The sequence below is a fragment of the Colias eurytheme genome, chromosome 32 (genome assembly GCF_061535395.1).
Source record: "Colias eurytheme isolate Ceu_HAF_F1 chromosome 32, ilColEury1 Martin Lab GWU primary, whole genome shotgun sequence".
In the NCBI taxonomy this organism is placed as follows: Eukaryota; Metazoa; Arthropoda; class Insecta; order Lepidoptera; family Pieridae; genus Colias; species Colias eurytheme.
In genome coordinates this window covers 3,251,386-3,269,209 of record NC_143011.1, presented here as the reverse complement: position 1 = coordinate 3,269,209, position 17,824 = coordinate 3,251,386, and the positions used below count along the sequence as shown (strand labels likewise).

The window sequence follows — 17,824 nt, the reverse complement described above, 5'->3', positions numbered from 1 at the left end:
GTACAGGTCTAACAATTGCGTCCTTACAAAAATGTGATCGATTACGCTACGCGTTATTATTTGGTTTCTTATTTCAATTCTTGTATAATCGGTTATAACACTTGTTAGACCGCACTCGGCCATGCTATTTATGTAAAAATCTTGAATGTTACCCTTTATTTTTATATCTATGTTCATGTCTCCTAAAACAAAAATATCTAAGTGTTTAAAAGGTTTACTAGATAAAAGATCCTTTATCTCCCTTACGAACAAGTATTTACTTTCGTTGGGTGGCCTATATATTGCACAAATTGTTGCAACGTATTTGTGATTAGTCGTTAAATGACCTATGATTGATTCACAGTGATTTAAAGTGTGATGTTTGAATGTAAATACGTGAACGTTCCGTATGTATATTATAATACCGCCACCTTTTTTATTCTTACGTAACTTTTTGTGCATTATATAGCCATTTACATTGAACATATTTGCGATATTATCTTTAATGTTTACTTCAGTTAATATGAGAATATCTATTGGTGAACATGAACTGTTTATTAATTCTAAAACATAACAAAAATTTTTAATTAGTGATCTTACATTTATATGGACTAAATTTAACTTAAATTGAGATTTCGCTAACGATGGAACATTTTTACAAAATGAGTTATATGTACTACAATTAAAAAGTTCTAAATTATTGCTTGGGATATTCGACTGAACTATGGTGACCTACATAAAATACTATATCTATTACCGCCGATGATGTGCTGGTGCTGCCTGGTTGAGGAGATTTTCAATGTCTGTTTCGCTTCTGATCACAATAGGTTTATTATTCTCTGATTTACGGATTAATATATTCCCATTCTGGAACCACACATATTTATAATTTGGTGTTAATTTTTGCTTAGCTTGCCACAGCAGGGTTTTATTCGCTTTAGTTAGGGCTTTGCGTACTATCACTTTGGTTTTAGCTGCTGGTACTGCTTCATCACATACCACCTGTCCCACAAGTACCTCTCTGCGTCTGGAAGCACGTACCCACATATTACATAATTCCTCCTGTTTGAACTCCAGTTAAATACATCCATCCTGTCCGTTTCTTCCTTCCAGGCGCTTCACGTTGGAGATTCCTTCTTTGGTTAGATTTAGGTTATCAGCTAACTTGTTACATAAGTCATTAAGGTCTTCATTAGGACGAGACGGAATGTTGGCAACTTCTATGACGGTATCCAGACGCTGCTGTTCCATATAGCGCACGTGTTGTTTTAATGCATTTATTTCTAGATCGAGGTGTGATTTTTCGTTTTTGAGGTTAGTATATTTTTTCTCTAGCTCTTTTATTTGTTTATTTTGGGCTTCAACAGTTCTTGTTAGTTCGTCGATTTTGTCACAGCAGAAGCTTATTAAAAGTGATTGTATTTAAAGTGATTGTATTAAAATGACTGTATTGTAAAACTGACATGATTAAAAAGAGCAACTATAGAGTTTCTTGCCGGTTCTTCTCTGTAGATACTGCTTTCCGAATCGGTGGTAAATAAAGAAATGATTGAGTTTGAGGTGTTTCTTTGCTCGATTACCCAACGCAACGCCCACAGCTTGAAAATAGATTCACAATCTACATCTTGCTCCGACATCAGAATTGGGATCAAATCGAGCAAATGAGAAAACACGTGACGATAACCTCGATACGATATACGATAACCTGATTAAAAGTCAAAGCGCCGCAACCACGTGGCACTTCGATCCAGTTTCAACGGGAACAGCAAGAAGTCGGAAGCGAGCATCATCGTATCATCGAGAGCAGCGCCGTGTCATGTCGTGCACCGTGCCATCGCGTCGAGCATCCGGCTTCGAGCATCATGCGTCGAGCGTCGAGCATCATGCGTCGAGCGTCATGCGTTGCGCCATGTGGTGCATTACGCATCCATACTGAGCGCCGCGGCACCAAGCTGGGCTCCGCGACACCACGCCAGGTGTTGCACATCCACGCCAGGCACCGCAATACCACGCCGGGCGTCGCGCTACCATCACTACCATCAACACGTCGAGCCTGAGATCACCGGAACCAGAGCGACGTGTCGACGTGTCGTGCAACTATCCTTCAATCTCATACAAAACCGGTCAGTAGATAACATTCCACTTTGAGTGTACAGTAAGATAAAGAAAGTAGGTTTTCAAAATGTAGTAACTTCAAGCAACTTATTCGAAAGAAAAAGAAATTTATTGCCAAAAAAATTAGTTACAAAATTTATTTTAAAATTAATTGAGGAAAATGGTCACAGCCTCGGCAAAATGCTGCACAAAAACAGCGCTAATTTACAGGCTGTACCGCTTTTCTTTAAACCTCAAATGCACTAGTTAAGGCATTACTTTTCGTTTTTAATCGAATAGCAATAAGGCTGTCTTTGTGTAGCAATTAATTGCTATTTGTCAAGGGTTATAGCCTAAAAAACTAACGCAGGTAGTTTAAGAAATTAATGCGGGTAGTCAAGAAACTAACGCGGGTAGTTAAGAAACTAATTTGAAAGTAATTCGCATACTGTTTTTGTTCTGATACACGGACAAGTGAATGTTTATTGTTTACGTTCGATTGAAGGATCTGGATGCAGTGTACCAATTAATGTGCTTTCTTTGTTAGTGTTAGCTCACAAAATAACAAACATTAAAGCAATTCGTTACTTAATTTATCTTGATGGCAGTGCTTACGCCACAAAGTATTTTTTAAAATTACGTGAATTACCTACTAATGTAAACCCGTCCCTGAATAAGTGAAATAGGTACTGTTAATTTATCACTGCGTAAATAAGTTGAGTTAAATGTAATGCAATAAGATTAAACTATACACTGGTCTTGTAGGTTACAACTTTTAACAAAATCTGTAATCATTACATTCGGTACAGCCTGTAAATTAGCGCTGTTTTTGTGCAGCATTTTGCCGAGGCTGTGACCATTTTCCTCAATTAATTTTAAAATAAATTTTGTAACTAATTTTTTTGGCAATAAATTTCTTTTTCTTTCGAATAAGTTGCTTGAAGTTACTACATTTTGAAAACCTACTTTCTTTATCTTACTGTACACTCAAAGTGGAATGTTATCTACTGACCGGTTTTGTATGAGATTGAAGGATAGTTGCACGACACGTCGACACGTCGCTCTGGTTCCGGTGATCTCAGGCTCGACGTGTTGATGGTAGTGATGGTAGCGCGACGCCCGGCGTGGTATTGCGGTGCCTGGCGTGGATGTGCAACACCTGGCGTGGTGTCGCGGAGCCCAGCTTGGTGCCGCGGCGCTCAGTATGGATGCGTAATGCACCACATGGCGCAACGCATGACGCTCGACGCATGATGCTCGACGCTCGACGCATGATGCTCGAAGCCGGATGCTCGACGCGATGGCACGGTGCACGACATGACACGGCGCTGCTCTCGATGATACGATGATGCTCGCTTCCGACTTCTTGCTGTTCCCGTTGAAACTGGATCGAAGTGCCACGTGGTTGCGGCGCTTTGACTTTTAATCAGGTTATCGTATATCGTATCGAGGTTATCGTCACGTGTTTTCTCATTTGCTCGATTTGATCCCAATTCTGATGTCGGAGCAAGATGTAGATTGTGAATCTATTTTCAAGCTGTGGGCGTTGCGTTGGGTAATCAAGCAAAGAAACACCTCAAACTCAATCATTTCTTTATTTACCACCGATTCGGAAAGCAGTATCTACAGAGAAGAACCGGCAAGAAACTCTATAGTTGCTCTTTTTAATCATGTCAGTTTTACAATACAGTCATTTTAATACAATCACTTTAAATACAATCACTTTTAATAACCGTTACGTTACACATTTAAATTAAACACTAGCAAAGAAAAGGTTAACAGTTCCTAGTAGTGGAAGATCCGAACTCTTCGATGTTCGAATGTGAAGTGCCGTCCCGAGGGCGAGCCTTCACGGGCTCGACCCGGTACAAGCATGAAGTAAGCCGCCAACTTCACTGTGCTGCCACCTCCCGGAACTCGTGCTTAGAGTCGTTTTACATCCGCGCTATTGACCGTCTCCGACACGGCCATCCTGCGCTGAACACGTCCTCGTGTTTGTGGGTGCTGTAACACAGAAAACATCTCGCACAGTACATGCTCTTCGGCCAATCCTGATAAATTTTTACAATTAAACTCTGATATTTAATTTTTAGGCTTTTAAACCACAAAACTGAAAAAAACTAAATCCTTAAGATCACTTAGTTGTCCGTAAGTCTATCAGTCTATCTATCAAGACCTTTGAAATTCATATCGCATACCATCGTCCCGTTAAGCTTTGAAAAGTTATAACAGTCGATCAAAAGATAGCAGTTTTCGACATTCGCAGGGGACACGAGGAATCAATACCTTCAGGATATTTCTTGTGAACACAGAATCATGAAATTTGTACAAGAAACGTCCTATAGCAAAGAATCTCATAATACAAAATTTAAGTTCATATGAAAACAGGTTTTTTTTTCTTAATTTGAATATCCTAAAATAATTTCCAACTTCAACCCTTTGAAATTAACCATTTTGATTAAAATAATGAAACATTGAATTCTGATCATTTCAATTAAATTACTACTAAAAGAAAGTAACGCATAAGCGACCAAACACCACTTTCACTGCTATTGTCATCAGAAGATCATTATTAAAGTATCACAAAAAAACTAGAGCATGAATCTTATCCGAGGCCTGTGGCTTTTCACTAAGCCCATCATCACACACGCATTCCACCGAATGCCAACTCTGGCTTTTCACTAAGCCCAACAACACACACGCATTCCTCCGAATGCAAACTCTGGCTTTTCACTAAGCCCCACAACAAACCTCATGTTTGTTCCACACGCATTCCTCCGAATGCCGAGTCCCACGGACTCCCATATTCCAATGGTCTCTCCAAGACCCAACCTCCGCCAGCGTCACCCGCGCACCGCGCATCCACGGTTTACTATAAGCAGCTATCTGTACTCCTAATAGCAGACGCCGGCTTCAACGGACTACGGTAATACCGCGCATCCACGGTTTACTATAAGCAGCCATAACCCCTTATAGCAGACACCGACTTCAACGGACTACGGCTACGAAATGACTACTGGCACACTCTGACCAATCGAACTAAGATTCACCGCTATCACTCAACTCAAATTCAAGTTTCAAACATTAATCAACTTCAAGTGGTACTTGGCCCACAGGCATCCTCAGTATATTAACAAAGTGAAGTTACCCGAACATTGTATAAACAACATCTGTCTTTTCAAAGTGATTATTGGTGTTTAGTATTTCAATAGCTCAACAGTTAAAAAAAAAGAGAAATCTTATCTGAACTGAATATTACTCATCCAACCGAATATTAAAACTCTAGGTATCTTCTATACAGCCATACTGACAATCATGCGTCCCCGTACGCCATTTCTCACACTACATTACTACGGTAATTCATCTCGGGATACCAAAATAACTACCATCCTGCCTCGGCCCACACTGACCTTACAGGGTTACCATACTGCCGCGGTCCTCCTGACCGGTCAGAACACACATCTACTATCCTGGACCTCATGCCAGATAGAACACCACAATCCTTCGATGAACTACATTACCATCACAATATTATTTCACGCAACACACATTTACTTCACAACGTACGAGACAACACAACTATCAGTATGCTACAACTCTACTCAACTAGAACTCTACTGAACTATACCTCCCAAATCTATCATTGTGCTAGCCTGTGCAGCTTGCTCAAATGTTAACAGCAGTTTTATTTTGTTGTTATGATCATTAACAAACAAATGTGACAACAGCACAAAAATAACATCTTAAAAAGTTTAAAACGAATAATTCGTAACTGAACCGCAGAAAACACTCAAAAAGTGGTGAAAGCTTATTCTCAACTGAATATTTACCAACTTGAATTTAAAGTAATCATGTGATAACATAATATCTGCCTACAAAAAAAAATCGCGAGAAACCCTTCAAAACTTTTTTTTATCGGCAAATTTGCATATGGCTAAATTCCTTAACGTTATGTTTACTTTTGAAAACTCAACTTAAAACAATTAATAAGTGTATACTATAAGCAGCTATAAGCAGCATCTGTGAATCTAATATCGAACGGCAAAAGGGCTGAGCTAAATTTTAGTTTCAACGTAATAAGAATGAACTACTCAACAACTACTGTACAACTACCTAATTGATGTATTCAGTTGATGTCAAACTGCAGCTAGTCACAAAAACTATTATCAAGAAATTACATTAAATGCACACAATGTAAATCGATTAGGTACTATCGAATACTCCACGTTTAGGACTTATTTGAAGCTAAAAACCAAAAAAAATGTGTGCGTGTGCTACGCGTACGTGTACACACGTAAGAAATGAAACTTCTTTTTGACCTTATTTTTTCAAAAAATAATTTACAATATGCAACTTTACAGAAATATATCAAATCACGCGTGATAGGGATAAGAAAAAAAATGTATGCGTGTACTAGAGTACACACGTAAGAAGTGAAACTTCTTTATGACCTTAAAAATGTCACGAGTATGGCGTAACGCAAAAATGTCACGCGTACGGCGTAACGCAAAAATGTCACGCTTACGGCGTAACGCAAAAATGTTACACTAAATTTTTGTCCAACCCCGATAAAGAAGTTTCACTTCAAAAACTTTCAGAAAACCTGGATGGGTTTTTCTTTTCTCTATTCAATTAAACAGACATTATCTGACGACAGTATGTAAACTGTAAAGGCGCTATTAACCTTAAGATTATTTCCAGTTTTTTTTTTTAAAGTCTTAATATCTTAACATTTAACGTACCCTAACGTTGATGGGATAGTTCTTAATTTTAAAGCAATCTAATGTACTAAAACCAAATGTAGATTCCAAAGATTTATCTTACGCTAGATGTTTATTTGAACACACGCTAATTATCTGTGACATTGTATTATGAACTGCCTAAATAAGGACCCAATAAATTCTCTGTAAAAATTCAAAACTAAATGCCTCGATTTACCTTTTATTCGATAAAACTAAATCTGCAACATTTCATAAAACTTCATATCGTAAAACTGTATACTGTGAATTGTTCACAACTTTATTTTAAGAAATTACCTCAAATATCACCTTAAATAAAACCTACGAAAAGTTTTTTTTTAAACCTCAAATGCACTAGTTAAGGCATTACTTTTCGTTTTTAATCGAATAGCAATAAGGCTGTCTTTGTGTAGCAATTAATTGCTATTTGTCAAGGGTTATAGCCTAAAAAACTAACGCAGGTAGTTTAAGAAATTAATGCGGGTAGTCAAGAAACTAACGCGGGTAGTTAAGAAACTAATTTGAAAGTAATTCGCATACTGTTTTTGTTCTGATACACGGACAAGTGAATGTTTATTGTTTACGTTCGATTGAAGGATCTGGATGCAGTGTACCAATTAATGTGCTTTCTTTGTTAGTGTTAGCTCACAAAATAACAAACATTAAAGCAATTCGTTACTTAATTTATCTTGATGGCAGTGCTTACGCCACAAAGTATTTTTTAAAATTACGTGAATTACCTACTAATGTAAACCCGTCCCTGAATAAGTGAAATAGGTACTGTTAATTTATCACTGCGTAAATAAGTTGAGTTAAATGTAATGCAATAAGATTAAACTATACACTGGTCTTGTAGGTTACAACTTTTAACAAAATCTGTAATCATTACATTCGGTACAGCCTGTAAATTAGCGCTGTTTTTGTGCAGCATTTTGCCGAGGCTGTGACCATTTTCCTCAATTAATTTTAAAATAAATTTTGTAACTAATGTTTTTGGCAATAAATTTCTTTTTCATTCGAATAAGTTGCTTGAAGTTACTACATTTTGAAAACCTACTTTCTTTATCTTACTGTACACTCAAAGTGGAATGTTATCTACTGACCGGTTTTGTATGAGATTGAAGGATAGTTGCACGACACGTCGACACGTCGCTCTGGTTCCGGTGATCTCAGGCTCGACGTGTTGATGGTAGTGATGGTAGCGCGACGCCCGGCGTGGTATTGCGGTGCCTGGCGTGGATGTGCAACACCTGGCGTGGTGTCGCGGAGCCCAGCTTGGTGCCGCGGCGCTCAGTATGGATGCGTAATGCACCACATGGCGCAACGCATGACGCTCGACGCATGATGCTCGACGCTCGACGCATGATGCTCGAAGCCGGATGCTCGACGCGATGGCACGGTGCACGACATGACACGGCGCTGCTCTCGATGATACGATGATGCTCGCTTCCGACTTCTTGCTGTTCCCGTTGAAACTGGATCGAAGTGCCACGTGGTTGCGGCGCTTTGACTTTTAATCAGGTTATCGTATATCGTATCGAGGTTATCGTCACGTGTTTTCTCATTTGCTCGATTTGATCCCAATTCTGATGTCGGAGCAAGATGTAGATTGTGAATCTATTTTCAAGCTGTGGGCGTTGCGTTGGGTAATCAAGCAAAGAAACACCTCAAACTCAATCATTTCTTTATTTACCACCGATTCGGAAAGCAGTATCTACAGAGAAGAACCGGCAAGAAACTCTATAGTTGCTCTTTTTAATCATGTCAGTTTTACAATACAGTCATTTTAATACAATCACTTTAAATACAATCACTTTTAATAACCGTTACGTTACACATTTAAATTAAACACTAGCAAAGAAAAGGTTAACAGTTCCTAGTAGTGGAAGATCCGAACTCTTCGATGTTCGAATGTGAAGTGCCGTCCCGAGGGCGAGCCTTCACGGGCTCGACCCGGTACAAGCATGAAGTAAGCCGCCAACTTCACTGTGCTGCCACCTCCCGGAACTCGTGCTTAGAGTCGTTTTACATCCGCGCTATTGACCGTCTCCGACACGGCCATCCTGCGCTGAACACGTCCTCGTGTTTGTGGGTGCTGTAACACAGAAAACATCTCGCACAGTACATGCTCTTCGGCCAATCCTGACAAATTTTTACAATTAAACTCGGATATTTAATTTTTAGGCTTTTAAACCACAAAACTGAAAAAAACTAAATCCTTAAGATCACTTAGTTGTCCGTACGTCTATCAGTCTATCTATCAAGACCTTTGAAATTCATATCGCATACCATCGTCCCGTTAAGCTTTGAAAAGTTATAACAGTCGATCAAAAGATAGTAGTTTTCGACATTCGCAGGGGACACGAGGAATCAATACCTTCAGGATATTTCTTGTGAACACAGAATCATGAAATTTGTACAAGAAACGTCCTATAGCAAAGAATCTCATAATACAAAATTTAAGTTCATATGAAAACAGGTTTTTTTCTTAATTTGAATACCTTAAAATAATTTCCAACTTCAACCCTTTGAAATTAACCATTTTGATTAAAGTAATGAAACATTGAATCCTGATCATTTCGATTAAATTTATGAACTACTAACTACTAAAAGAAAATAACGCTTAAGCAACCAAATACCACTTTCACTGCTATTGTCATCAGCAGATCATTATTAAAGTATCACAAAAAAACTAGAGCATGAATCTTATCCGAGTCCTGTGGCTTTTCACTAAGCCCATCATCACGCACGCATTCCACCGAATGCCAACTCTGGCTTTTCACTAAGCCCAACATCACACACGCATTCCACCGAATGCCAACTCTGGCTTTTCACTAAGCCCAACAACACACACGCATTCCTCCGAATGCAAACTCTGGCTTTTCACTAAGCCCAACAACACACACGCATTCCTCCGAATGCAAACTCTGGCTTTTCACTAAGCCCCACAACAAACCTCATGTTTGTTCCACACGCATTCCTCCGAATGCCGAGTCCCACGGACTCCCATATTCCAATGGTCTCTACAAGACCCAACCTCCGCCAGCGTCACCCGCGCACCGCGTATCCACTAATTCATATTCTCCCGGAAACAAATAGAATTCAGAACCATTTTGTCCCCGCATACCACCTCTAACATATACAGTACAAGAAAGTTCAGGTTTTGCTAATACTGCGACAGTTTGTATTGCCTCAGGGTTAATATAAGTTTGCTCCCTACATAACAAGTGTATTTTAGCGTTTTGGGTCTTACAAATCTCCAGTTTATCTACGGTTTTAGTAATTTTAATACCCGGCCGTTCTGAAAATGAATGCCCTAGAAGCACTGGATAGTTAATGAGGTTATCATTAATAACTAATATTTCTATATCTTTTTCAGTAATTCCTTGTACCTCAATATTAACTAACGACTTACCGATAGGCTGGTACGGTATATTGCCTAGGCCTTTTAGTAAGGGTAAATCATTTGTGGTCCAATCGAACCCTAGATTTAGGGCGTCCGTCAACCGAATTAGAGTACATTCGCTCCCTAAATCTAAATGACATTGGACATTTACCCCGTTAATACGTATAGGAAAAGTGTAAATACTCGCCGATTGTTGACTAGAGATTTTCAACACGGTTTTTTCCTTATCTAGCTTTTGAGCGGGTTCCATTTTAGAACACGCATTAGACAAATGACCTAATAAATTACAACGACTACACTTTAATAACGGTTTATTGCATTTATAGCTGGGGTGACCTACTTCGTTACAATTGAAACAAGTTATCCGACCCGGTTCGAATCTATTCGGCTTATTCAAGACCCTATTTGAATTATTTGGTACCGGCCGTTTATCCCTATCTCGAATTGATCTTTCGGTATCCCTAGAAACGCCTGGTTTAACAGTTTTAAAAAATTTGAGTAACTGTTCAGGTTCAGAAAATTGTGCCGCTTGAGCTCCTAGTCTAATACCCCTATCTTCAATTCCATAAATTAGACAATCAACTGCATTTTTGCCATATATGTTGCAACGGTTTAGTAAGTTAATTTTAGTGTAATAATATAATTCGGGAGATTCACTAAACCGTAGTTTTTTATTCAACATTTCAGTTAATAATTCACCATAATTCTGGGTAGATGGAAAAGTTTCAATTAATTTAACTTTCCATTCCTCCCAAGAATACAGCAAAGTGGGGAGACTTTGGTACCACGTTTTAGCTATTCCCGAGAGTTTAGGCAGAGCGTAGTGCACGACTTGTTTTTCTGACCATTCGTAAATTAATTTACATTCCTCAACCTTCGATAACCACGCATTAACAGTCTGTTCTTTTGCCATTGGATCAAAATCAGGTATTACATTGTGAATAGACGAAAATTTATCACTAGAACTAGATTTCATCGATTTAATCGCATCAACAAATGAATCTATTAAAGTACTAGTTACATCGCTTTTATCACCTTTTTGGGGTCTTGTAATAGAACAGTCCTTACTACGTTTCCTACTTCTACGGTCCCGATCAATATTCATAATTCTGCTATCGTGGCGATTTCGTAGCTGACTGCGGCTACGACTTCGATGTTCACCCGATCGTTGGCTGCGACGTTCAATACTACGCCTAGAACGTCGCTCACCGGGACTCCTTTGGTGGTGCTCAGTGTTAGGGCGGCTCCGGTGACTGGCACTTCGGTTCGGGCTTGGGCGCTGACTGCGGCGGTCTGAGCGCTTTTCACTGCGGCGCTCTCTACTACGCCGGCTTCGCTGTTCATTGCCCTCACGACTGCCGTCTCGGCTGCGTGAAGGAGTCCTTGACCAATCACGGCCCATCACCAATCTTGTTATCGTTATCCCACTTCTGAAGCTGTTGGGTTGTGGAATGAAACGCCTTCTTCACAATTGATATTTTAATATTCCTCCTTGTTACATTCACTTTTTACTATAATATTCGCAATCTTTCACAATCTTAAATAATAGATTTAAATAACCCTAAAACAAGCATGAGGCACGGCTAAGGCACTGACTTGTTGACCGCACTAGTCGGCTGTTCAGGATCAATTGCTAGCTGATCGTTTCTTCAAAAAATGTGAGCGATCGACTGACAACTAACCGACTGGAGGGGAGGTTAAGTTGTCAGGCGGTAGATTATAAATAACAGAAAACCTTGTCTATGGAAAATAATGTACTATGTATGATTTTAAGATTTGTAACAGCTCGGCCATCCGATCTTCAACGAGTGCCTTCGTTGGCTTAAATTAAATTTAAACAAAAATAAAATGATAAAATATGGAAAACAAAATGCAACCATACTTACATGAAATTGAAACAAATACTTATAATAATATGTATTTACAACTAGTTCCCGAAGTTTGAATTGGTATGATTAGCTTTTACAAATAATCAAAATTACACAAGGAAACAAGCCTAGAATAAGATTTACAAATTTCGAAAAAAAAAAAGAAAATAAATAAATATATATATCTCTATTGGAACTACTTCGACAATCGCTACAAACATTTGTATAACAAAAACTCACTTCTCTATCCGTTTGATTAGGACTAATTCAAATTCAAATAATTTATTGCTCACCAATACATTTTTACATATTAGTGACCTTATGCAGGTATTGCAATACAATCATAATGTTATATTTAAATTACATAATACTATCTCATACATTTAAATTTGACAATAATTAGATCACAAAAATAACAATGTACAATAATAATTGTTGCTTTCTTATGGGCGGCACACCATTGTACCCAGCATGCCCTCAACAGTAATCAAAATCACTCAGAACTCACTGCTTGCACATAGACTGCATATTGTTACTCTTTGGGCGGCACATCATTGTACCCAGCATGCCCTCAACAGTAATAAAAATCACTCAGTACTCATTGCTTGCACATAGACTGCATATTGTTACTCTTTGGGCGGCACATCATGCCCGGCATGCCCACAGTATGTAAGCTATTCGTTTTGGGCGGCACATCATTGTGCCCGGCATACCCATAATAATCATACAAAATCACTCGGTACTCACTGTTCACACATATACTGCACTAGATTTCCGCCCGCGGCTTCGCCTGCGTTTTCAAAGGAAAACCCGCATAGTTCCCGTTCCCGTGGGATTTCCGGGATAAAACCTATCCTATGTGTTAATCCAAGTTACCCTCTATATGTGTGCTAAATTTCATTGTAATCGGTTCAGTAGTTTTTACGTGAAAGAGTAACAAACATCCATACATCCATACAAACTTTCGCCTATATAATAGTACTAGATTTCCGCCCGCGGCTTCGCCCGCGTTTGCAAAGGAAAACCCGCACAGTTCCCGCTCCCGTGGGATTTCCGGGATAAAAACTATCCTATGTGTTAATCCAAGTTACCCTCTATATGTGTGCTAAATTTCATTGTAATCGGTTCAGTAGTTTTTACACGAAAGAGTAACAAACATCCATACATCCATACATCCATACATCTATACATCCATACATCCTTACAAACTTTCGCCTTTATAATATGTATTAGATTTTGGTTCTCGTTGGGCGGCATATTGTGCCCGGCATGCCCACAATATGCAAGCTATTTCAAATTCCATGTGTTTGTTATAAACGTCGATCATTCTTCGTTCATACCAAACACGTAGACTTGACTCGTCATTTATAGAAGGATGTGTATTACAACATACATAAAGAACTTTAAACTACCTAATGTGTATGTATAAAATTTAATTATTTTGATTCTCAATGGCATCAGAACAACTATCATCACCGTCATTATCGCTATCAGACATCGATTTAAAATTTAACCAAGGGTGCATTTTGTCGGCTGCCACGACAGCTTCGTACCGCCTACCTTTTCGAGATAAAGGGGTATCCTCTACCACATAACGGTCGTTTGGTAAAACTTTAATTACGCGGTACGGTCCCTGTAGTTTGGGTTCCAACTTTTTAGACTGCCCGCTGCCAGATGCAACTGCTCTCAAAATTCGCACTAGATCACCTACTTTATATACTTTTGCCGCTTTTCTTTTTCTATTATACCGTTCTTCACTGACCTTCGCTTGCTGTTGCATCAGGCAGCGTGCATCTAATCTAATATCGTCAATCTTACCGTCTACTATTCCATGACCTACATCCGAAATTACTTCACTTAATATACCTTGCGAAGGATTTGTAACTCTACGCCCAAATAATAATTCACTAGGAGTTTTTTTTGTGACGTCGTGTATTGTCGTATTAATGCCTAACTGTATATCCGATAGATTATCATCCCATGTTCTAGGATCTTTGCCATGGTTCATGGTTCCCAATGATGCCAATATAGTTCGGTTTGACCTTTCTACTTGACCATTTGCTCGCGGCGTGGCTACTGCATTCATAACATGCTTTATGCCTAAGGCCTGTATAAACTTCCTAAACCTCCTGCTGGTAAAACAGCTACCTCTATCAGAAATGAGGCGTGTTGGAGTACCAAAATACCCAATAAGATTTTTTTTTAATTACTTTTATAGTTTCCGACGTTTTGGTACTTTTGACGGCAGCCAAAGAAACAAATTTAGTAAAGGCATCGATGATTACTAAGATATATGAGTTCCCCTTCTTACTCTTAATGAAAGGCCCAACATGGTCCACGTGGACCGTGTGAAAGGGGATTTCTACTTTTTTTATGGAATGTAGGTGACCTTGTCGAGCACCACCTGGCATCTTATGGTGAGCACATTCTAAACATGCTGAAACATATTTGGTGACAAAGGTTCTCATTTTAGGAAACCAATATAATGCCCGAATACGATCTAAAGTCTTTTCTAACCCAAAATGGCCTACGTCATCGTGATTGGCTTTAACAATTTGCCAGCGTGCGCCTCTAGGCACTACCCATTTGATATTATCATCAGCTATGATCCTGTATACACGTCCATTTTTTAATTTGTAATTTTGAAATGTACTTATGTTGGGGGATTCTGGATCACTTAATATTTCTTTAATACGCCTTATATCGTCATCTGAAGATTGAACAGTAGTAATCCAATCTTCAGCAGTAACACTAAGTATATCAATAACGTGCAAATCGTCTACTTTTGAGTCTGATGGAGCTCGACTCAGGGCATCCACATGTGACATCTTATCTCCTGGTCGATACTCAATTTCACAGTCATATTCTTGTAACTGCACCCACCATCTTGCAATTTTCGGGATCACATCTCGTTTTGTAAGTGTGGTGCGTAATGAATTACAATCTGTTAGTATTTTGAAGCGTAGGCCTAACAAGTAGACCCTAAACTTGTTTAATGACGCTATCACAGCTAGAGTTTCTAACTCAAACGAGTGAAGTTTCTGCTCTTCTACCGTGGTTTGACGACTGTAGTATGCTACAACTCTCCATAAACCTTTCTCGTCTTTCTGAAGAAGAATACCCGCGATGCCAAATCTACACGCATCCGTGTGTAACTGAGTTTCTAAATTTTTGTCGTATAGTGCGAGAATTGGTCTGCTGGTCAATCGTTTTTTAATCTCTGTAAATGCAGTTGCTTCTTCTTCCCCCCATTTCCAAGGCGCATTTTTCTTTAGAAGACCCGTCAATGGTTTTACTATCAGAGCAAAATCCTTGACAAATCTTCTAAAGAAGCTGGCAAGACCTAAAAATCGTCTAACGTCATGCTGATTTAAGGGAGTAGGAAATTTTGAGACTGCTCCAGTTTTCGCAGAGCCTGGTTGGATACCATTACCACTTATTTCAAACCCTAAAAAGTCTAATTTATCAAACATAAATTTACATTTCTGCATTTTCAGTGTTAAGCCTCCTTCTTTTAATAAGTTCAAAACTTCTTCTAGTCTTTGCAGCGCTTCATCAAAGCAACGCGCGGGTATCAAAACATCATCCATATACACAATTACATAACTTAACCGTGCTTTATTAAGAATCTTATGCATGGCTCTTTGGAAAACCGAAGGAGCGTTTGCTAAGCCAAATGGCATTCTGGTGTATTCATATTGTCCATCTGGCGTAACAAACGCGGTCTTCTCTTGAGACTTCTCCGAGATGGGAATCTGATAGTACCCTGAAGCCAAATCCAGCGATATGAACATCTTATGGCCCGCTAATTGATCAAGAAGGTCTTCTACCCTAGGGAGAGGATAATGGTCTCGCTTAGTCCTGCTGTTTAAGGCTCTGTAGTCAACACACATTCGCCTCTCACCACTTTTCTTTCTTACCAATACAATGGGGCTCGCGTAAGGTGATGAAGACTCCTTAACTATACCACAATCTAACATTTCTGCTACCATGCGCCTGACATCTTCTCTTTCTGCATACGAGAGTCTATAAGGCCTGTAAACTACCGGTTCTTCATTCTTTAATTGTATATCCATTTCTAATACAGTTGTAAATCCGAGATCCTTAAGACAGGAAGAAAAACAGCTGCTATATCTTGCGAGCAAGTCCTTCACCATTTGTTTTTCTAATTCGCTAAGATTATCCCCTATAACAGGCTCAGATATATCATTCCTGTCAGTGAAATTAACGTTATTTACATATTTACAATCATTACTCATTACCATACTGCGTATCAGCAACTGTTCACGTTCTAGAATTAAACCCTTAGTTCTAGGATTTAAGATAAGAAGACAGCCTAATCCATCTTTTAATTCATATTCTCCCGGAAACAAATAGAATTCAGAACCATTTTGTCCCCGCATACCACCTCTAACATATACAGTACAAGAAAGTTCAGGTTTTGCTAATACTGCGACAGTTTGTATTGCCTCAGGGTTAATATAAGTTTGGTCGTGGACGATTTCTAAGAGTACCCGCGGCCCCGGCTAACTGCGCGGCTCGACGGAACACAGTGGGGTTTTAGTCGGTAAGAATCCGACATAACCCTTGGCTCCATCCCCGGGGGCCGTGGGTATCTTTCGAAGATTTCCCCACTATAAAAAAAAAAAAAAAAAAAAAGGGTTAATATAAGTTTGCTCCCTACATAACAAGTGTATTTTAGCGTTTTGGGTCTTACAAATCTCCAGTTTATCTACGGTTTTAGTAATTTTAATACCCGGCCGTTCTGAAAATGAATGCCCTAGAAGCACTGGATAGTTAATGAGGTTATCATTAATAACTAATATTTCTATATCTTTTTCAGTAATTCCTTGTACCTCAATATTAACTAACGACTTACCGATAGGCTGGTACGGTATATTGCCTAGGCCTTTTAGTAAGGGTAAATCATTTGTGGTCCAATCGAACCCTAGATTTAGGGCGTCCGTCAACCGAATTAGAGTACATTCGCTCCCTAAATCTAAATGACATTGGACATTTACCCCGTTAATACGTATAGGAAAAGTGTAAATACTCGCCGATTGTTGACTAGAGATTTTCAACACGGTTTTTTCCTTATCTAGCTTTTGAGCGGGTTCCATTTTAGAACACGCATTAGACAAATGACCTAATAAATTACAACGACTACATTTTAATAACGGTTTATTGCATTTATAGCTGGGGTGACCTACTTCGTTACAATTGAAACAAGTTATCCGACCCGGTTCGAATCTATTCGGCTTATTCAAGACGCTATTTGAATTATTTGGTACCGGCCGTTTATCCCTATCTCGAATTGATCTTTCGGTATCCCTAGAAACGCCTGGTTTAACAGTTTTAAAAAATTTGAGTAACTGTTCAGGTTCAGAAAATTGTGCCGCTTGAGCTCCTAGTCTAATACCCCTATCTTCAATTCCATAAATTAGACAATCAACTGCATTTTTGCCATATATGTTGCAACGGTTTAGTAAGTTAATTTTAGTGTAATAATATAATTCGGGAGATTCACTAAACCGTAGTTTTTTATTCAACATTTCAGTTAATAATTCACCATAATTCTGGGTAGATGGAAAAGTTTCAATTAATTTAACTTTCCATTCCTCCCAAGAATACAGCAAAGTGGGGAGACTTTGGTACCACGTTTTAGCTATTCCCGAGAGTTTAGGCAGAGCGTAGTGCACGACTTGTTTTTCTGACCATTCGTAAATTAATTTACATTC

The 17,824-nt window shown here is 38.9% G+C and overlaps 1 protein-coding gene across 1 annotated transcript; it reads right to left on the bottom strand.

Moving 5' to 3' along the window:
- Positions 1-13,518: 13,518 nt before the first annotated feature.
- Positions 13,519-14,094, bottom strand: LOC149895162 (uncharacterized). The gene has a single exon (XM_090119168.1). It carries the CDS (start codon positions 14,092-14,094, stop codon positions 13,519-13,521), a length of 576 nt encoding a protein of 191 aa, XP_089975294.1.
- Between the last annotated feature and the right edge of the window lie 3,730 nt (positions 14,095-17,824).